Here is a 23,108-nt window from a genome sequence, read left to right on the forward strand (position 1 = left end):
TCAAAGAAAATAAGGCACTGCCGTGTGTGAAAAATAGATGTTTTATTTGCTTTAATGCACATCTTTGTGTCGGCTCATTTTAATGAAGTTTTAAACAGTGTTAAAGTTTTAAATAAAAAAATGACATCCTGCTTTCTCCGTACAGTCTCGGGAAAGAAAAATGTGAACTTGCAACGGACTTGTAAGGCTACTTAAAACTTACAGCTCAACAGTAATGTGACACATTTAAACCAAGTAAGTGTCCAATCCATCCACCATCTGTGCAGGAACAGAACATTCATTTATATAGCTCTTGTAATGCTAAAATCCATAATATAACTTACCTAAGAGACAGCACAGATCCAACGAATGCTTGAAATGATGACCCACCCCCCACCACAACCTTTCAACCCGATGCGTCATTAGCACGCATTAAACTGCAACACACAGCTCTCAGTGCAATAAAACATCAAAGATAAAAACACAGCAAACTAAAAACGGGTAAAAAGAAATCCAGTTGTCGTCTTATGGCTCAATTTCTGTGAAAAACAACAAAAAAAGATAATATCATCACACATGAAGGGTTTAACTCAGTTTATGTATCATGTACGTAATCAGGGTGTCATTATCTCAAATTCAGATTTACTCTCATCAGCCAAAACGATAAAAAAACACCAGCTTATTAATCCAGCGGTGTCAAACTAGAGCATGTTTCTAACCGGGCGTGAGGCGAGGAGGGGTGTGTTCTCACCATAAACAAAGCGGCAGCTCCACCGACCCCCCCAGCTGCTGTAAAGCAGTACTGAGTCCAGCCTTCAGCGCTGAGTAGTCGGGCTGCTCTGAGTACTGCAGAGCCATCACTGCTGTCAGGTAGGTTTGAAACGCACCTGTGCCAAGACACACACGGATTACCAAACAGCCGGCCGTCACACTTAGGTCACAGAAGGCACGTTTATACCCACTTGAAACTCTTTTTTTCCCAAAGCAGTGGCTCAACAAGGCTTTAACATCCTCCATGTATCTGCAATGAGAACTTTGCTGTTAGTATTTAGCATTTTCTTTGTTTTGTGCCACAGTAAAGGTTGAAGCTACGCAGCCACCAGAGTACCAGAAATTTGGCACAATTTTGAGCTTCAAAGGCGTGTCTTGACGGCGCTGAAGATCTCCGACTTACGTCTGTTTCTCGGCGGCCACCTGGTCGGGTTGAGTGAGATCGCTCCACGGCAGAGTCTCCGTGAGCCAGTGCAACATGCAGTAACCAAGAGACTGCAAATCACTGCGGCGAGACGGAGCTGAAACACAGCGATGAGCACGTCCATATTTTACCCTCACACATGGAAACAGCACAACAGACCTCGGCTGCACATGTCAGCTTGTTCGGGTAGTTTTCATGATGCAAGTGGGAGTCTTTTATGAACTTTTGACACAGGAAAACATCAATATAAGATGCTTAGAAATAAGAAACAAGGAAAACATTTTTTTTTAAAACTGAAAAATCACATCTCATTATGAGAGTGTGTACGGTGGAGTGCGGGTTTGCTTGGTTTACAGTAACTTATATAAAGTGATGCCTTGTTTGGTGACACTGATGGGAGGGTTTAAGAGAGGAAACACACCTGCTCCCTTGTGTGCGTCGAGGCTGATGAACTCCACAGCGCCCTCGTGTGGTGTCCTGCTGGCCTCACGGTACTCCACGTGCTGCCCTCCTGGACAGTACCTGAAGGCATGGCCATATCCTACGAGATACACCTAACAACAACCACACACTTCAGTTATAAGACACTAGGTGTGTTTTTTCCTTGTTTTTCACCTCAGGGTGGCCGAAGAGTTCAGTTTCTCACCTGTGCTTTCTGTCCTGGTTTGATGTAGATGTTCTCCGCATTAATATCAGCATGAACGTACTCATTGGAGTGGATAAACTCCAGCACATCCAGCTGCAAGGGACACAGAAAAGCTGTGGTTTACACACGTGGTAACATAGCGTTTCACTGATGGGCCCAACAGTTGTCTGAGGAGTGAAAGGACGACTCACAATTCTACAGGCGAGCTGAAGAACAACTTTTTCAGACAGAAGGTCGGTTTCTTCCTCGATGACAGAGTGGAGAGAGCGGCCCATGTCGGGGAAAATGAGAAACCTACGTTTGAAAATGAAATAAGATCAGAGCTCATTTTAAATGTCACAGAACGTGTAATTACGCACAGATTTAATTCCCACCTGTATGAATCTGCATGAAGACCAAAACCAACGCAGGAAGGAATCCCCAGGAAGTCCATCTTGTTTTGTTTGATCCACTTTTCCACTGGAGAGACAATAAATGAGGATCATCATGTGACATCACAATCCTGACCCATCATATCCACTTTAAAGACAACATACTAAATCCTCACCAGATGCAGACTTAGCTGCTCTCTGCAGAAAGTTCTGCTCATTGAAGATTCGTCCATCTTTAGCTCCCTAAAATGTAGGAGACATCAAATTAAGTGATTGTAAGCAGGATAATTGAGAACAAGTGAAACAAAAAAGTAACTGAATATATATATATATAAAAAAAGGTGTCATTTCTATATTAAAGGCAGCTAAACAACAGTGTAACTTATGAATGGAGGACTCGTGTGTTGGTACCGACCAGTTTGAGGATGTGATCTGCTTCCTTACCACTGGGTCGCAAAACTGAAATGAATAAAATATTATTCAATTTAGATTTGAAAAAGGTGCTCCTATATGCTGCCACATTAGCCATGACTTTGAGGACTAAAGTTTCATGGAACCAGGACACATTCAGCCCAAATACTGCGATCAAAACTAAAGTCTGACCAAACGAACCTCTAAAACATTGGTTTCAGAGGTTCGTTTTAGAGCTCTGCTGTAAATTCAGGAGTCAACTTAAGCTCCAAGAAGCTACTCGTAGGCATCAAGAAATATCAACTGTACGATAAAAGCAAAAATAATTCTTATGCTTTCTCCAGAAATATGAAATGAATCCAGACATCAGCGTCTAAATGTAAAATCTGTGGTTTGGTAATATCTGTGTTACTGTCAGGATCTTTGACACCATTAATAATCCCAGAATGAGAGACTTTTTAACTATAAAATGATTTTACTTTCACCATTTCTTCACAGCTCTTACCTTCATAGAGGACCTCTGCCGTGCTCTGACTGAGCAGCTTCGTCAGTTCCCACTTCTTGCCCGTCTTGTCCGTCACCTCCTCACCTTCCTGCAGCGGCTCCACTGCAGTCGAATGCTTTGACTTCTTGGCTTTGCTTCGACCAGTTGCTGCTCAATTCATACAAACAGACCAAACTAACATGTAAGAAGAATAAAATAACATCTAACGTCGATGCACAGCAGTTTCCACGTCAACGCCGTCTTTTGCAGTTTAGCAATTATCATTAATGGCGAGAAACAGGATTTACTTCCTAAAATAATAAATCCATCAACGAAAAAGAATAAAGAGTAATCAGTTAAAAACAAGTATAAATTCAGAAAATATGAAGAGATACAGATAAAAGACTAAACAAATTTGGAAATACAAAGATAAAAAAGAAAGTATTATGGCACATAAAATACTCTTCTTATCATTTAGTTTGATATAATACTAAATGTTACATATAATATAATCACTTTTTGATTGCTCTTCCTTCCATTGCTTTTCCCATTTCTCCTTTAATATTTCACAATCAACAATTAAGCACAGATATCAGCATTTGGCCTCAAAACAGCAACATTTTGTCAACTTCTTCAGTCCTTCGACTACTGTGGCCTCTCAAGTCGCAGCATTCATTACAACATCTCAGCTTAACAATGGGAAACAGCAGAAAACTAAACTCCGATATGAAAAAGACCAAGAGAAAAATAAAGAGATACAATTAAAATAACATATATACGAAGAAGATGAAAATTTAGATGAAAGATGATATTTATGTGAACAGATGTGCTGACCAACTCTACCTTCGGGTATGAATAAAGTTACCTAACCTAACCTGTCATGATGGTCAGCACATCTGTCACCGACATGATGTGTGACAACATAAGACTGCACCATTAGTTTAAGTAGACTCGAATGAACCAAACGGATGTATTTAATCCACATGTGGATGTGTGTAACATCCTGTGAGACAGGTGTAGCTCACCTTTTAAAGGAGACCTGATGACTGGTGAGGAAACGCCGTCGACTGTCGATCCCTCTGTTTTATCAGACGGGCTCTGTCCCTCTTCTTCTTTCTTCTTCGTGGGGCTGCAGAGTTTTGCTTTTCCCCTGACTACACATGGACCCATCAGCGATTAAACAAACAAACAAAAAATATATATATATGACAGCAAAGATAGAGATGAGACCCGCTGTAATACTGCGCTGTGTGTGCCTGAGCGGATCGATGAAGCAGACTGGGTTTCAGCTCACCAGGTCGAGAGGATTTTACGACAGGAGGCGACGAGGACTCTGGCGCCGGCTCCACCTCTGCTCCGGCTTTGACAGCGACCGCGTGCAGCCTTGACGGTGACACCCAACACCCTCGACTCTGACCTGCTGATGCAAATTAAAGCCTTTTAACTTTCAGGATTTAAAGCTGTAGTTTTACCAGATTCTTTGTGTTCTCACGTGTTACTTATTCTTATCAATCACATGCAATACTTTAGAAAAATGTCCGGAAGTTTGGCTTTAACCATCTAACCTGTGCCAACAACACACAGGCACTTCATGCAACCACATGTTTCTCTGATCAGGAACTTTAAATTGCCTCCACGCCCTTTTGATCACCTTTAGTCTTCTCATCTCTGACAGGAGAGGTGGAAGCCACCTCATGTGGAGAGGCATCGTTGATGTTGAATTTAACTGCTTTGTCCGGGTGCAGGGACTTTCTGGCCTTTCGCAGTGCAGGACGGGGTGAAACTGGGGTTAAAGTGACACATTAATGGGTTGCAGACTAAAAAGGTTTAGAAGTGAGACAATATTCTAAAAAAATCATCAATGACAACGCTGCAAAGATATTCACCCTTGTTGTCCGTGGAATCAAAACTCGAGCTAAAAGCTGGGCTTGTTTGAACTACAGACGTTGCTGCTTCGTCGGGTCCAGATTCATCGGCAGAGCAGGGAAGTTTTTCCCCGCATGATGGACAAAATCTGAAATCCGGCTGCAACTTTGTCCCACACTGGGGGCAAAAATGGAAAGGCATTCTGCAGGAGTGAACACAGAAATGATCAGAAACCCCTCCTCACCACCCCGAGAGTCTCAGTGCAGATGATCCTGTGAATGAGAGCTCACAGACGAACACATACAAAAGAAGCTCTTTATACCAAAAGCTTAAAAGTCAAAACTGTTTGTCATACAGACTGTGCTCTGTTATGAACCGTTATTAGGACTGAACTAAACTGAACTAAACTTTACACGCTTCATGTGTTTGTCCCCATGTTAAAAGCTAATTATCAACTGGAGATACATGTTCTGCTTATGGTGAAGTGAGTCACCACAGTAAAAACATTTTATCATATAGTATTGCGCAAAGTCTTGTGCACGCCCTCATTTCTTAATCTTTTCTTTCAAGCAGATTGTTTTCAGAGGAATGGTTTCTTTTTGTTTGACACTAACCTATGTATCATTCCAGCATAAAGTATCCAGTGACAAAGACAAATAATCTGATCCCATTTCTTTAGCTGCATAAAAAAATACCAAAGATAACAAGGTGATTCCCAAAAAGCTGTTGGCTGAAAACTTGACATTTCTCAGCATAGTGTGAAGTTTGTCCTTAAAAAAACAGAGGAAACAGGGTGAAAAACAACTATCTCGAACATGTAGGACCTCATAGATACATCTGGACCTCCAGTTGATTAATCTACAGTTGGCCGAAGCCTCATCAGAAATGATGAAGCTAAAGGCTGAGGGGTGCTAAATGACACAAAAAGTGGATTGAAAATCAGTGGGAACAGGTCTTATGGATGGACAAATTCTCCCCAGAGCCCGGACCTCAACATTATCGAAGAAGTGTGGGATCATCTTGATAGAGAACAGAACAAAAGGCAGCCAACATCCAAAGAAGAGCTTTGGGATGATCTTCAACAACCCTGGAGAACTATTCCTGAAGACCACTTAAAAGCAATGACAGGAAAGCTTGTCTAAGAGGGTTCAGGCTGTGTTGGAGAATAAAGCTGCTGATTCCAAATATTGACTTTTAAACTCTTATAACTCCTTTTTGGTACTAATGGAAAGAAAACTTCCAAAATGCTCATTTATGCGTTTATTTGACTACATTCGTTAATTCAATGAATAGCTGTTCAACAATCAATAAGAAAATCATTAAAATGAAATTATGGATCATCACGTATTTATTGTCTATTTGGATTAACAGAACATAATATCAATATCTACAAAGAAAAGTTCAGACAACTTGTTCAATTTGTGTTCATGTGACTGATGTGACTAGGTTTCGGTTTCAGGATCCAACTCCAAACTGACAACGTTTATCTGCAAAGCATTCCCTTCACACACGTTTCGATCAGAAAATACACAAAACACTAGAAACAATTCTAGCACTGCTTGTATTCTAGCATGGTAAACACAAACTTAGTTGTGCCGGTGTTAGCCAACTACCAATAGTAGTTGGTTAGCTATAAAGCGAATAACTTAGAGCCAGTCGCTGCTCGTCACTTTCTTTGCCAACGATACAATCTACGCTGTGACCACACATCATTTATCCATTAAAATAAAAACACGGCGAGTGCGTTTTAGGTGGACACGTCGGCCCGTGGCCCAGTTTAAGCAGTGACTTACAATAAAACTTAGGTTTGACCTAAAACTTCTCACATGACAACATGTAAAAGCAGAAACGATACCTTAAAACAACTCCAACGCCCTGTCTGTTTGGGTTCAATGTTGCTGCTGCTTCTTCTTCTTCCCCAGTTTAATTCCTGCAGCCACAGATGCGGAAGTGCTGCCCCCGGAAGGTCATTAGTGGAACTGCAGCACAGCCGCACAGCCGTTTCTCTTAACAGAAAAAAAACTACCTTTTTTGCCTTGAGAGAAAATTTTGTGTAGATGTTGTCTATATATTTCCTAGCAGTGGCAACATATATACCAAATATATTAAATAATGATTCTCATCCATTTTTTCCAACGTTTTCAAAACAGGATCCTGCTTCAAGGTCATACATAAATACAAATGTTTATTTTGGAAATAATTTACACATTTAAAGTATGGCACAACTGACAGAATGATATACTTTAATCTTATTAACATCATTACATACACTTTTTTGTAACATTTTCAAATTATCTAAATTTGCATGATGAAATTATGATAAGAAAAATATATCAATGAGTCTTAAAAATGTCACAACTAGTCTTTAACAAAATAAATGATGTAATACAGTGTAAAACAAATGTAGTTTTGTGTGTGAGACAATTAAACGTTTTATTCCAGTGTTTCGTGAATTTTGTAAAATATTAGAAGATTTATAAACTAAACTGAATGTCTTTAAATGCAACGTTTTGGCACATTAATGTGAAAACCCCTTTTTATTGTCATATTTATAAAACTTTCCAATACAACAGCAAGACTCACCAGTTTTCAAGAATAAACCCGATGTAGCGGCTTTCTGGCACTACAGTAAAGATGCTACCAAAGAAAAAAAACTGAATCACTTGATCAATAAACAATAACAATAATGTTTCTGTGCCACTTTACCTTGAATGTTGTCTTAAAATACATTTTTAAATTCATGATTTTAAGGCTCAGTGAGAGTTCCTGCTCTAACTGATATTTAATGTGTGAATCTAATCTGATGTTTTTAAGTTTGAAGTCCACAAGCTTAATTATTGGGCATTTGTTAAACTAATTATCATGATGGGGATCCTTTATAAAAATATGTATTCATTTTCTACATGAAGCACCGAATGAAAGAAAAATACTAAATCCATAAAGATCGGAGTTATGCACTCAGCCAAAAAAAGCTTTCATTTTTTTCCTCCTTTCTGTATTTCAGCATCAGTCTAATAGTTGGCAGCACCTGAATTATCTGGGTTCCTGAGTTCCTCTGCTGTTTTTAACTTTTCAATCACGCATCTATACGTTATCTACTTAAAAGCATTTTGAACAACTAAGACAACTATTGGCCAAAACTGTACGTAAAGTATAGACCAAACTGCACTCAATAATCCACTTTTTACAGGCGAAAAGGTGCACAGAAGAAAACTCGCCAGCGTTGACTGTTCATCCAGCTGAATGGTCAATGTGGGCTACATTTCACTGGCTTTTAAGAGACATTCAGCGTCTACAGTAACGATGGCACTTAAGTGGTGAACAAAAGGTTCCTACAAAGAAGACATATTGCCCAATTTTCTCTTTACAAGTTAAGAATACATTTATATTACACGTGACATGCCAGGTCACTATTCTGCTGAGGACTGCATTTATAACAGAAAATCCGATCAGTCTAATAAACTACTTATTAAAACTGGAGGCTTCATAAGTAATAAATATCACAGACTTAGAGCCGGTGTGAATTAAATACCCCAAAGTCTCATGTAAGTACAAATAAAATGCCCCAATTTAAAAGACATTTACCTCTATACTGACGGTAGATCTGTAATACACTGATTTAAGGGGGCCAAACGCATATATTTTGATGATAAAGTTAATTTCGTTAACATACAAAGTGGGATAAACAAACTTTCTCTTGTACTTGGATGTCTCACTCTTTCCTGAAATGTTTTGTGAAATACAGACATGTGACATGAAATCATTCTAACATGCACATTTGCCTCTATCAGAGCCCTCAGAGAGGTCCAGGTCGGCGGGTCCGTTGGCTCGGACGGTCCCGTCTGGGATCCAGGACTTGTCAACACACCGCTCCATCCTCCTCATGATCAGATCCAGCAGAACGTCCACGACCTCGTTGACGTTCTGTCCATTTGCAGCACTTGTCTCAAAGTATGGGATTCTGCAAGGAGACAAGTCAAGGTCATAGAAACTGAACCAGAGATTTTTATGATGTCACACAAACCTTCAGTTTTTAATACATTTCAATCTCCATGAAAGTTCCCGTTTCATTACCCCAGAAAGGGGCAGGTTTGTATTTCGAAAAAGGAGCTCAATTGTGTCATAAAAATCTGGAAACTGTAACTTTTGATAATGTTTAACAAACAAAAGCAAACAGGAAAGGTATTGGGGTCTATTTTTAGCTGTGGATAAATACAGCTGGTGAGCTTGTATCACTCCAGGATGGTGCATGTTGGTAAAATTAACGTTGTCCACGTTTAGCATGATAAAGGGGACATTTGAACTCATGTTGGTGTTTTTATATGTTTCAGCAACAACAGAATTGTTAGGCAGAAATCAGAAAAGCCATAAGTAACATTTCAAAAAGAAATAAATGAATAATGTTGCTAAACATACCTATGATAGCTATCGTAGGACTCGTGTCAAACACTGAAAGCTATTCGTCCTGTGAAGGCATTTATAACCTTTGATAAACTGCTGCACAGTACCTGTGCTCTCAGTAAAGGTGTGTCTAATGTGGCCAGAAGCAGGATATCTTACACATGTGAACAAATATTTGCTTGTCTGAGGAGGACCGCTGTAGTCTCACAGTTTCCTGAGCATATGAAGGCAAACACTGCTGCCACGGCCTTCTTAACAAATGTTTGAGGGAGAAGTTTATGCACAGATGACTCAGACGGAGACGGACGTACCCATACTTCTCTGCCAGTTCCCGGGCCTCGTCTTCACTGATCGCTCTCTGATCCGCCAGGTCACATTTGTTGCCACACAGGACGACATCCGGATTTTCACAGTATGCGTGAATCTGTAACTGACCTGAGGGACACATCGGCCCGTTATGCATTTTGTCCCATTTAAAGGTGTAACATCTTAACTTGTTAGAAAAGATGGACGTCAATTACAGTAACCTGAGCAGCAGCTCAGGTCAGAACGTCATATGAACTTATTACAACAACCATCCTTTAGCTCTAACAACCCTCAGACAGATTAAAGTTCTTATCAAGTGTCAGATCTTAACTTCTGTTTGCTGATTATGTCTCCAGTCTTTCATGAGACTAAGAACAAACATATCAATGATCACATCGGGAGACATACTCATCCAGTTTCTGATGTTGAGGAAACTTTGCTCATTCGTGAGATCAAACAGGAGGAGGAAACCCATCGCATCTCGAAAGAAGGCTGTTGTCAAACTTCGGAACCTGAAATCATTCAGGAAGAAATTAAAAAAAAAAATGGTATGAAGGTAAAGAGCTATGAAGAAGTTCATAAAACGCTGGTACAAGTCAGCCGTCTGACCTCTCCTGTCCTGCAGTGTCCCACAGCTGCATGTGGATCTTCTGCTTTCGGCCTGAAGTCCCGTCTGGACCCGTTGATTTGTAAATCTGAGGGAAACAGACAAACCGGGTCAAATATCTAACTCGCCTGAATCCACCACAAATCTGTGCAAGCAAACCAAGAAATGTGATTCAACTCTACCAGTTCTAGTATTGATTGTACTGACCAGACGTTTTACAGCAACAAGACTTCTCTATTCAGCTCAGGACTCAGGATGTGAGAAACTAAGCTTTACAGAAAAACTAAATCATATCTAAATAAATAAATTAATCTTTAAAAGATTTACATAAACTGACATAAAAAAGTAATGGACATCCACTGCATCTAATAACTTGTTTTGGGGCCTTTCCAAAGAAAACCCCCCATGATTACAAAGTCTCAGTCATATGAATAGAAGGATAAATCCATTTCCAGGTTTTGTTTTATGAAATAATGAAAAATTTAAAAAATATAAAAGAAATCAATCATATGCAAATCAGTTTAGTAAGATGGACAATGAAAGGAAGCTCCTGTTCAAGTCACTGATAAACTGTACACGTCCTCTGTAGCCTTTCGTGTGCACGATGTCACCTAGTGCGGTGAAACAAGCCACTGAAACTTAAATCCTTTTAATTCGTCTTCTTTTCTTTCAATTTTCTAAAAGTCACGAGCACTTGTCCACACAGCTGAACTCTGTTTGATGCATCTCATTCTGACACGTGCACATCCAAATCGAACAATCTCTGTGGAATGAAATCCTCGTGCACACCCTGTGATCAGAGGTTGGGAGCCGCTGCGTTAGAGTCACTTTGCTGATGTCTGTAAGCCCTGAATGACCAGTTTGAAGCACGACCTGATTTTTAAACCTAAAATGCAAACGCAGCAGAGCAAAAAGTTTGAAAGCTTCTATTTGAAAGGCTAAAATAGCTACATTTGAGTTGTTACACAATTCATGCACGTGCATGTGTGTGAGGATACAGCGTAACGCCGTCCCTTCATGGTGTCACAGTTGCAGGCTCGTCTGGTGGGTGTGGTGCTAGTTTCTGGACCCTGTTCTGAATATAATACAGTGCCAGAGAATAAGGGATAAACATGCTGCTACTGTTTTTAACATACCTGTTTCGACACGCTAATTCAGGTGTAAAAACTTTATTACTGAAGGTTAGTATTCTGGGTGCTTGTTCTTACAGCGTACAGCTGCATGCCTGGGTTCAGTTTTACTGGAGCACTCATCTCAGAACACATTTCATTAACACATCAAACATTTCATGGACTTGGAAAACTCAGTTTCAGTTGAGTTTATACAGTTTTTGGATTTTGCGTGATGATTAGTCTTCAACGATGACCCACATGATTACAAAAGCTGTTCTGTGCATCATTTATTCATCACCAACAATTTTTTATTTATTTTTTTAAATCAACGCAGTCTAAATGTTCCTCCCCTGATCTTTTAACTCTGTATTTTCCGGCAGTTAAAAGACAAAGCTGGATATTCATTCAGTATAATAAAATGGTTATTAAGACACTGGGCTACATTCTTAGAGCTGGAGCTCAGCAGCAATAACACAAGAACAGAGTAAATATGAACGCCACTCAGCTGTTTGCCAATGGCATGAAGTGTTTAATTTTAAGGAGGGAGCTGCCTGATGTTCAACAAACATGAGCCTCAGAATCTCAGAATTCTGCTGCAACATCCATCAGTAGTCTTTTGTTAAAAGACTGAAAAGAGTATAACTTAATGCTGTGGAAAAGCACTTAAGCCCCTAATAAGACAGCTACATCCCAAGTTTGGAGCACAAAATCCCTGAGTAATGAAGGAGCTCCCCACTATTTCAAAACCGGCTTGAGAAATGTGTACATACTCACCACTCTTTTTTCTCTGAAGTCTATTCCAACTGTAGTGATGAACTTGGAGTTAAACTTTCCATCCGTGTACTGGTATAGGAAGCTTGTTTTTCCCACGCCAGAGTCACCCAAGGCTAGGAATTTGATGAGGTAATCATAGTCCCCATCAGACATAGTGAGTCCGTAATTTCTGAAACACACAAACAAAAAAACTCAGCCAACCAACAAATTACAGTATTTGGCAAAGAAATAAATGTCAAAGTGGTATTTGTCGCTGCCAAGGCAGTGACGCTGTGAGATACAGTATACCGTATATACAGTTTTTACACCAAGAGCAAAGTGTCTAAATGTGTCTTTTAAATATAGATATATTTAAAAAAGGCTAGGACAAGATGAAGGGATGTATCCTGCCAGCAGTGTAGGACCAGTTTCTGATATGCACAACTGCCTGAGATGTTTGGGCAAGTTTCTTACATTGACCGGAGCGTGGATGTCAGTCCCGTGCAGCAGGACTTCAGAGTTAGTACAATTTAAGGTAAAATGTTTTAAGTCTCATCTCTTTTGGTCCACAAGCTGTTGCAGTCAGTTTAAGAACCTTCTTATAAAAAGTTACATTGAGTAAATTTTCCTGTATTTCTGTCAGGAAAGAGTGAGCCATGCACACTCCTGAAGCCCACAGTGCAGCACCCTAATTGAAAATGAGCGCACGCACCCAGGTGTGGCACTTCCATCAAAGCCTACTGGAGCCAGAGCTGATTAATGGCAGCAGTCGGTTTCAGTAGCAACACATTCTTCCAGCTCATTAAGCACAATTAAAACACTTTCATACTGAACTCAAAAGACAGATTTTTGCAGGTGTTTGCAGATTTTTTGGGCCAGACAAAACAAATGAGGTTTTATTTCTTATAACCTTTTTAAAGTAGAAAGACTGGATCTGGACTAAACTCTAAACTTCTAGTCTAAAGAAATCTGAATCTTATCAAGTACTTAATTTTTGCTGCCTCCACAATGCTCTGAGCATTCAAATGAAAGGCGGGTCACAAAGTGCTTAAATCCAGAGATTTTTTTTAAGCTTTATTTACTCAGTTTGTAGATACTCAGTTTGTGAAATGAGCGATCAACAACAGGTTAAATATGTGTAGGTGGTTGCTGGGGACTGGAGATATGTCAGTATATTATTCTAATAACAGGAACCAGAGAAGTAAATAACAAACATAAGAATAACAATGCCATTAGCTACACTTAGACCATCCAATTATGCTGCAGGTGGTCTTTTTGAAAATAATTCCATGAGTAAAAATTAACTAGAATATTGTACATGAAGAATTCAAGGATCAATTTCCGCTCTCTTGTGCAAATATGGTCAAAAAGACAAGACAGTGACGGCTAATAGTCCAACTTCAGGCTTCAAAAAGGCAGTTTGCAAACCAGTGGCTGATCCCACTCTGTATATGAAGTCTACATGTTAGATGCGATGCTAAACCTAAAATAGTCTAAATTCTGAGAAAGGGAGAAATAACCACAATAGCAGATGGGCTTCCTGTTTGGTATTATATGCACTGCAACATCGAAGTTTAGGAATGATGGTTATTTATACTGGAGTATTTAAAGGCATTCCCCTGAAAAATAAGTGCAATAATAATAAAGTGATTATTTCTTTCCAATCAGAACTCTTCAAAACATTTTCATAACTATTTGATGTGCTCCATTACTATGCAAGTTTTATTTCTTTCAGAACATAATTCAATCTGTAAATTAGGGTCGCGTCCAGAGGAAAATTAAAGATATTCCTGTTATTAACCAACTGTTCTAACCCACCACTCGCTCATAATGTGCAGCCTCAAAAAGCTAATGAATGGGGGCCAAAATGAGCTGGAAATGTGAGTGGTACTAAAAACAAACAGCTGCGAGGACATTTTGCTATTATTTAGATTAACTGGCAACAAGTCAGTAACAGGACTTGGTATAAGAACAGCACTTTCCAGAGGCAAAGTCCCTAAAAGTAAAGATGGGCTCAGCGATCTCAAAGAAAAATGAGTCTATAAATTGTGGAACAATGTTTCAGAACAATGCTCCTCAAAGTAGAAGTGTTAAGACTTTAAATACTCCATCAAATGCCGTATATGACACCATAAAAACTGTCCTGCGGACTCTCTGCTCAAAAGCCCACATCTCCGGTGGCGTGGGGGTGCATTAGTGCCCATGGAAGTGGTAACTTGCACATCTGGAAAAGCACCATCAGCACTGAAACGTATATACAGGCTTTGGGAAACATCTGCTCCCATCCAGACAACATATTTTTCAGGTAAGGTCTTGAATATTTCCGCAACACAAGGTCAGTCCAGGTGCTGGACTGACCTGCCTGCAGTCCAGACCTTTCACCAGCTGAGAACATTTGATGCATCATGAAACATGAAATACAACAAGGAAGACCCCGGACCGTTGAGCAGCTAGAATCCTATAAGACAAGAATGGGACAACATTTCTCTCCCAAACACACAGCACATGGTCTCGTCTCATATGTTGAACCTGCCTCGTAGTACAGATCTTCGGACTTTCTAGGACAGCGTGTGGGTGTCTTTAAGTTAAAGCCAGACAGGCAGAACAAACAAACCACCCCAGGCATGACACATGTCTCTTGGTTCTGCGATTAGATCATGATGAAATCATGCTATCTGAAAGCATGCACTTATACAATGCTATAGCACCGCTATTTGGCAAGTATGAATGAGCAACAGCATCATTACGAGGGTGTCTTCTTATATATATATATACATATATATATATATATATATATAAATAAATAAATAAAAGAGGAAATATCTTACATCAGATGTTATGTATAAAATTTCCAGTAATGAATTTGTACAGCTGATGACACAACAGACTGATATGTGTAAGGAAAGTGGCGTTTCATCCTACTGACACAAGCATTTCCAATCAATTTCTCGCCAAACACACAGCCTTAACCAGAGTTCGGTTTACGTCCTGTAAATGTTATTACAACCCCACTGATCAGTAGACTATTATTCTAAACCTTTTAGAGTAAAGATTTAGTCTTAATGAGGAGTAATGAGTGAAAGTTCCCTGCACAAACCTTTGTTAATAAGAGGCACACTATATGTCATCTATTATATAGATGAAACAATCTCATTTGTAATGGTTCACTGACTGAGGTCAGAACACTTATAAGAAGGCACGGATGTGTCATATGATCACAGAATTGACAAATATTCAGACAGGCCATGCATTCTTTCACTGTGTCCCCCACTGAACCTTTTCATCTGGAACCATGAGCAGATTAGGGTCTCGTGCAAAATCAAGATCCGTGATAAATGCACTGTGATGGAAACGGTTGTTAGAGCATTGATAAGGCCATAAATGGAGAGCTGAAACCTGCAAACCACATGACGTTTACATTCCTGCTCAAGGACGTGCTTGGACTCAGGCAGGTAAAGGTCTGAAATAATGTTTTATTTATAACTTTAAAAGGCTTTTCAACATGACTTTTAGAAGCAGCTCCGGCTGAATTTGTTGTCACCAGCTAATAAACAAATAAAAATTAATTGCACTTGTTGGGTGGTTTTTATTCGGGTTCAAATAGCTTACACTGTCACATGCCATCGTTACTGAAACACTGTAAAAGTTTTCCCTGCTCCTTTCTCATATGACGCACCACTTTCAGGCTTTACTAAACCGCTTTGCAACATGTCTGCGAGGATTACTTTCCTGAGAAATACAGGTTTTTTTCAAATGCTTTTTTTTTTTCTTAAAAAAAAAAAAAAAGAAATTCAACTCACTGGACTGTTGAAAAACATTTGATTCAGTGATTTAAAAAAAAAAATACATAGTTTTTTCTCTTCTTTTCAGATTGTATTACCTGGTAATCACAGAAAATGAACTCAAACATTTGCACATAAGCTGATTAACAGCTTTGAATTATGTTTCTATGTCGGTCCATTGCTCGCTCCCATGGACATTAACATTGAAAGAATGAGGTTAAAGTCATCTTATGTTACAAGAACACACTTTCAGCACGCCAGTTAAAAACAACTTATTAAACTCAGATCAATTTTTGCCCCATCTTATGACGCATTAGATAAACAAAGGCATTCACACGTCACACAGCTTTAGCTGTAAAAGAAGTTCTTCTCCTGCAATAACGACTCAGATTTTACTCTGACAGCAGCACAGTGAAGCAGGCTGAACAACTCTGCCTGACAGACGACTTTATCAAGCGTTCTGCCACTTAGTGGCTTTTTTTTTTTTTTTTTAAACCTGACACCAAAGCTTGAGTCAGTAGATGATTTTTGACTATGTGAAAACGAGTAGCAGAAGTGACACAGTCAAGCAAAAACCACACTGGTGGAGTGAAAACTGTGTCAGCAGCACATTTCTGCAGATTATATCAACCTGATCAGACATTTGGTGCTCACCGAGTATCATTCTGAGTACTAAACTGAGTTTTAATCTCACTGCAATAAGCAGTAAGTGAACAGCGCTGTTAAATGGAAAAAGAAAACTGTTGAAATCTATGATTGCAGAACAATTTCTTCATCACACTGTACTAGCATAGCTGTGAAAAGGAAGCAAGCTCTGATAGCAGATCTTCCGTTGTGTTGGGCAAGAAAACACTGAGCAGTGCAGTTGGCAATCAGAGAGAACAAGTGCTGTCCTCATTACTGCCTTACACAAGCCTTCCTGGCACAATCAAGTCCCAACCTATCCTCCTCCGTGGGGGGGTGGGGCGTTTTCCCCAAATGGGAGAAAAGGGAACACTAAAAGCTGGAAAGAGACATATCAAAGCTTTAAAAGCTGAATTCTTGCGATGCGAAGAGTTACGGCCTGAGGTGCAGACGTCTGACAATTCTGCCCTAATATATCAACTTTACTTAATAACATTTCATTCTTTAGAAAGCGTGCGAGTTAAACCAATAGTAGAAGAAATAACATCAGTCTCATGTTTCCCAAAACCTTTTGAACAGACAACAAACGAGTCCCTGTTCCACTACAAGACCGAGACGCCCCATCATACTGCCCCCTCAGTCGAAAAAGACCCTCAGCATCAGCTTTTAAACAGCTGTGCAGAACTAACCGGGACACCTGTTTGAGTTTATTTCTTCTTTGGTCAGTAACAAAACAGTTCAATCAAAGACAGAAGTGGCAGCTGTAATAAGGACGACCCTTGCCCGTGTTGTGCTGAGGTGCGAGGGCATGTCTGGTTCACTCACAAGGCTGCTCATGAAGTATTTTTAGTCTTCTTTTTAATTTCACATGTGTGTGTGAAACTAGAAACAAGGAATGGAGTCGTTTGATTTTATTCTCCTCACAGAATGTCTTGAGCGTCACCTGAGAAAACTTTTATTCCAGATGTTCAGAGAGGTCCAGATCTCCCAACTCATCCAATGGTAATTAAAGTTTGCGATATTTTAAATCAATTATCCACATTATCTGATACTTAAGCATGTATGACTAAAGGAAACAAACTGCAGGGAGGAAACTAGAAATGATTTGGTCAAAAGACTCCACATTGTGCCCAAAGTTAAACTCGTGTTTTAAAGCTTTTACTATTTCAGGACATTTTGCGGTGCATTTTAAAAAATTAGTCAAGATAACAATCAATCAAGCCACCACAACTAATTCCTGACTAATACACACAAGTTGTGCCCAAAGCACTTCTTTCTTTCCACAGGGACTGACAAAAGTGACTGAAAAACTTAATCTGTACAGCGCCAGTATTTCTACTGTGACCCAGCAAATAAATCTGCATTTCTGTCAGCTGATTAGGGCACAGGAATTGAGGATTATTTTCACTGTGGATTAGCCTGTCAACTATTTTCCATCAATTGACAGAAAATGTCAATAAGAGGGTGTTTTTTTCTTCCTGCTTTAGTTCAAGGTGTCTTTCACATCACTTCATGACAGATGTAGGATTTCAGACTTTCTATCATATGTCATATGTTACTGAGCTGTTATTTGCTGTGTTTCCTAAATATTTTTACAAAGACGCTGTTGAAAGACACCTCAAATGTTTTCTGCTGCAAGTCAGTACATGTATAAAACTCTGAGATGTACTTTGGATCCTTGGGCATTTTCTCCTGCGATGGTAGTGGACCTTAAGGCTCCGTCTGCCAGGCTACCACCCATACAGCACAGCAAACAAACAGCCGCTTTAATCATTTGTCAGGGATAAAGTGTAGGACCCACCCTGGGCAGCCGTCCAACGCAGAAGCAGGCAGCTCCTTGGAAAAATGCGGATATGGACATACCAAAAACTTAACTGGCTGAGACACAAAGAGCAGCAGCAGCAGCAAAAGAGTTGAGAATGAAATCTAATGGATGGATTTGTTGTGGAAGTGCACTTCTAAAACTTGTGGCGGCTAAATCTAGTCCTTGAAATACCATGAGAGGGTTTATCAGCAAGAGGCTTGAACAGGCGCCCTTAACCCATTTCCATGATAAGCCATGTCTATGTCCAACACCTAGATTAATTAACCTACACATATAGACAATCTAATGATCCTCAGCTGGTCCACATGCGGGATGTAACTGGTGGCCATGTTATTTATTTTTTTCTTACTTAATACATATCCTGCCGAGACTACCGAGCTGGAGGCCAACCTCCCAGCTCCCCTTTGTCAGACATATTTCTGCCAACATGCAAGCATACAAGCGCAGTGTGATTAAATTGCTAACTTCTGCGAGGAGAACCCCGTGTTTTACTCGCTTGCACAAATGGTGTGTCAGTTATTAAGCAAGTGTTGTGAAAGCTATCAGCTCTGAGAAGAGGATAAGGCAGGTGGAAAAATGCTTCCCAACGCCAGCAGCCTGCCATTAGGTGAGGGTGAATTTGACAATCAGCACACAGGCACTCCTAAATACCCAAGTACTCGAGCGGAGTAAAGTTAAGTTTTCAGCGTCTTGCTAACTCCTGACAGATGCTACAGGCTGTGTGTTTTGTTTTTTTTTGTTGTTGTTTTTTTTCGACTGACATTTCCTGAAAACAAAGTACTCACCAGCCGCGGGGCGTTGTTGCTGAGCGCTGCGTCGTCCTCTTTTAAAAAGTAGCTAAAGTGGCCGTTGAAGACTTAACGAAAGGTGAATAAATCAACTCTTCTACTTTCACCGTCGCCTCTGGTCCATCAGTTATCATGAGAGCAGCCTCACTTACTCTGAGAACCACCTTAACTTTCCGTGTGGCTTTCGTCTCGTGCTGGTGGGAAACAGCTCCTCCCCACGGAGCTCGCGACAGTTAACTGAGAGAAAAGGCTGTTTAAAGTACTCCGGACGTTACATGGCAACCAATGCTGCTTTAAACTTGTTTCAGAGCTGGTTCCACTGATTAAGCTTTATTTCGCTTTTCTTAAAGATTCTTTACTAAAATATGATCTTAATTACCTAAAGAAATATCCATCTGTCATTTTCAGCACAAAGATGTTTTTTATCCGCAAATCTTAGAAACATTTTTCAAGTCACCATCAACACGCTGAGAGAAACTTAGGTTTTTGTATTTGTTTTAAATATTAAAAAGTTGTAAATGCAGTTCTGTCTCAGAAGTTTGAGCCTGTCCTCATTTCCTCTTATTTTGTTTCCAAGCAGCCAGGTTTTTTCTCTTTTAAAGAGATCTTCAATAACAGTTAGTCGGGTTTTTTTTTGTAGTCATTATCTCTCAAGTCCTTGTACCTGAACATTTTTAAGAAATAATGTATCTTCTTTACATATCATTCTACTTACAATCTCCTATTAATCGTTTTAATACAAATAGGGACACCTAAATTAATTGATGTACCTGTGTTGTGTCTACATAGAACTTCGTAAAGAACCTGTTTCAAATTGGACCTTTTGGAACTATACAAAACTGTATGCTCCCACGCCTTTTGTTCCATCTATAAATTAAAGAAAACACAGTTTGATGGAGATAAAGTATTAATTTTACAACAACAAGGTGATTGCCAAAGAGATATTTGTAGAAAACTTCTTCTACAGTGTCCTTAAACAACTTGGCAGCAGATGGATGGTATCACAGGCAGTGTTGTCCAAAAGAGAGAGGAAGAAATCCAGCAAAGACCGGACACAGGACCAGAGAGATGCATCTGGACCTTCAAGGGAGAATGTCACCACAACGGCCGTTACAACCAAAGTATCTGGACTGTTTGAATAATTTCAAGAAAATACTGTTTAAAAAGTTTGAAACTGTTTGAAATTCTGGGTGTTGGTGTGAGTTTTTCACACAAGTCAATGAGTAATATACGTCATAGAGCCTTCTTTGTTTCCCCTTTGTCCAAAAACATTATCTCACCTGACCTGTCTTCTCTGATTTTCATCCACTGAATAATATAGCTTAACGTGACATAGTTAAAATCAGTGGGACTCTGTTTGCCCACCACAATATCATCTATTTATGGGTCGATGCAGTTTTAGAAAACTATTCAATGTAAAACCGACAAAGTGTAAATGTCAATGGGACAGCACGGTTACTTTTGGTTTTGGCCCTTGATGGATATTAAACCAATAACATATTAAAGCACATTTCTGAAATGTGTTTTTCTATTTTTGACACAAATGCTCAGCCCACATGACTTTATAAGAATAAGACAAACTTTTCAAAGCCCCGATTGTTGACAAATGCTAAAACTTACTGTGTAAGTTACAGATATTCACTACATGGTGCTTGTGAGAGCTTCATGAGAGAATTGAGATGAAGAGTTCCTCCTTTTTGCTTTTGCAGGAACATTTTTTTAAGCAAGTTTTATTGATATTTTATTGCTGTTGCCTGAACAAAGGTTGTATGGCTTCACAAATCACTGACATTTATGGATCCCGTGTTGTAAAACAGGAACCGTTTTAAGGCTTCGTTGGATGACAAACCTCATTTTCAGTGAATATTAATCCTTGTGGGAAAGAGTTTGCCACCTGTACACACATAGTATAAAATGGATGTCAGAGTGTCGAAGAACCATTGGAAAAGCACTTTTAGTCATGTTTCCTAAACATCTATATAGATATTTAGGAAACATGACTAAAAGTGTTTTATAAATGCATATTTTTTTTTGGCTTACAGTGCCAATATGTAATGTCAATGTTAGAAAAATGATGGAGCCATAATTTTTCGAACAGTCAATTATCCACCTACAAAATCCTTTTTGCATGTATAGCACTGAGAGGAAGTGTGAGGCAAACTTTTCATCCTCATTAACAAACAGATGTGAAGAGGTGTGTAATGTCATTTTGAATGAGATCATTCAGGTAAAATCATCACAAGATATTTTAATAATCATATTTTACAAAGACACAGAGCGTCCCATAGCAGAATTCATCGACTGGTCTTGTCTCTTGTGTGAACTCCAGTATAGCAGTGACAGTCCAGCAGCCCCCGATTGTTCGGGTTTCTGTCTCCAAAGCATTTCCGAGGAGTGGTGAACCGCTTCAGTCTGTTTCATTTTGTTTCTTTGGCACATCCTGGTTTTGCTGTATCTTCGGTAATGGCTCGAAATAAGGTCTGTAGATATAAACACCACCTAAAACTCCAAGTAGCGTGGCTATGGCCAACTGTGCGAACGGCAGTCTTCGTCGGAACATGACTTCTTTTAATGAGGAATCCCAGTCCACAGGCACCCAAATGATCCTGAAAGAATCACAAAGTGGTGTCACTCAGAATACAGATGTGTGTGTGTGTGTGTGTGTATGCAAACACCTATATGAGTCTTTGCTGACATTTTACATTTCCTACACTGTGTTGAATGTGACATGTTCTTGTAAAAATTTAAGTGTAACCTTTTGCATGGACTCCACACACTGTGCACGTCATCTAATTTTTGCTGAGTATGCTAATGCAAATACTCTAAAAGTGTATCCACAGGCCCTTGTACATGAGGTAAAATAATCAACAATATTTCAGTAGTTCATATATATATGTATGAACTACGGCAGTATCTTGCATAAGAATTTAAAAAGAAAAATTATTATCTTTGTGTTTTTTCAATCTACAAAGCCTGGATGCATGTTTGTGCACATTGCACAGCTAACACACAGTGACATATGGCTTTACTTCTGCCGATGGTCTGTCAGCTTCAGATAAACTGGATCTTCTCCTCATAAAGACTGAAAATTTCAAAATAAACAAAACCTCAGACTGAATTACGGGAGCTGAGCCTACAAACTGCATTTTGGCACATTTTTATAACATTTATGAGTGCAATGCAGATCTTTAAGGTATATTTTCCTTGTATCAAAATTGATCGATTTATTTTGAAAAATCCTGACCAGATGTTATAACAACGCAACTATGAACTTGACGCTTTCCTGACCGTTTAGTTGAATGCTGGTCAAACGTGATATTTTGGCTACTTCAGAGATAATTTACTGTAACATGAACTCACCGAGGAAGCAGATTATGCGATGCAACTGTTATGATCATTCATAGATAGGAAGACGAGATGGCATGTAAAGACAAGAAACAACAGCCAGGACGGTTACGTACAGCAGGAGAGCATACTTCCTCTACTCCGAAATGTGCCAGAGCAGCAGCAGGAAGCTACACAGCGCCCCCCAGCGGAGACTGCGGTGATGTGCTGTGTGGTCTTTCACAGAAGGTGAAACTTCACCTGAGCTGTTTCAACAGTGTCACTACTTTAAACCCAGCAAAAGGGCACAATGATGTTAGGAAACTATTAATCTTATTCTGCTAAATTAACTTATCTAAGGAAAAGTATTTAGCTTTTCAGTTGCCAATTTTTGACTATAGTGGAATTCAATTTTTCTGTAACTCTGCTTTGTTTTTGATGTTATGCTGCCAGTTGACCTGATGATAAGAGGCTTCCAATGACGGTTGGCAACCTTGTAGGTTTTTGCCTTCAGAGATTTATTTGCATTCTCTGTTTTTCAATTATAGATAATTAACTCTCCATATTCTTTTTAATTTAGCATGTTAAAATGTGACTGTGACACAATGTGAGCGCAATGTATTTCACTCAGACT

The 23,108-nt window shown here is 39.4% G+C and overlaps 3 protein-coding genes across 3 annotated transcripts; all 3 read right to left on the reverse strand.

Moving 5' to 3' along the window:
• Positions 1-43: 43 nt before the first annotated feature.
• On the reverse strand, positions 44-6,861 carry vrk3 (VRK serine/threonine kinase 3). The gene is made up of 16 exons (XM_072380501.1): positions 6,808-6,861; positions 4,973-5,154; positions 4,738-4,869; positions 4,381-4,503; positions 4,112-4,240; positions 3,108-3,254; positions 2,607-2,650; positions 2,368-2,434; positions 2,195-2,279; positions 2,012-2,114; positions 1,821-1,913; positions 1,596-1,728; positions 1,154-1,271; positions 942-1,000; positions 731-866; positions 44-518 (listed from the first exon to the last, which is right to left on the reverse strand). Coding segments are annotated over exons 2-16 (1,551 nt in total). The 5' UTR covers position 5,154; positions 6,808-6,861; the 3' UTR covers positions 44-517.
• A 259-nt stretch (positions 6,862-7,120) lies between these two features.
• rab27a (RAB27A, member RAS oncogene family) lies at positions 7,121-19,376 on the reverse strand. Its single transcript, XM_072380493.1, has 6 exons — positions 19,148-19,376; positions 12,153-12,321; positions 10,269-10,354; positions 10,068-10,171; positions 9,665-9,788; positions 7,121-8,913 (listed from the first exon to the last, which is right to left on the reverse strand). The coding sequence occupies exons 2-6, from the start codon at positions 12,303-12,305 to the stop codon at positions 8,718-8,720; spliced, it is 663 nt and encodes a 220-aa protein (XP_072236594.1). The 5' UTR covers positions 12,306-12,321; positions 19,148-19,376; the 3' UTR covers positions 7,121-8,717.
• Positions 19,377-21,386: 2,010 nt separating this feature from the next.
• Positions 21,387-22,627, reverse strand: LOC140302420 (protein PIGBOS1). Its single transcript, XM_072381249.1, has 2 exons — positions 22,511-22,627; positions 21,387-21,756 (listed from the first exon to the last, which is right to left on the reverse strand). The coding sequence occupies exons 1-2, from the start codon at positions 22,546-22,548 to the stop codon at positions 21,558-21,560; spliced, it is 237 nt and encodes a 78-aa protein (XP_072237350.1). The 5' UTR covers positions 22,549-22,627; the 3' UTR covers positions 21,387-21,557.
• Between the last annotated feature and the right edge of the window lie 481 nt (positions 22,628-23,108).

This window comes from Leuresthes tenuis, unplaced genomic scaffold (assembly GCF_036924035.1).
Source record: "Leuresthes tenuis unplaced genomic scaffold, fLeuTen1.0.hap1 SCAF_2, whole genome shotgun sequence".
In the NCBI taxonomy this organism is placed as follows: domain Eukaryota; kingdom Metazoa; phylum Chordata; class Actinopteri; order Atheriniformes; family Atherinopsidae; genus Leuresthes; species Leuresthes tenuis.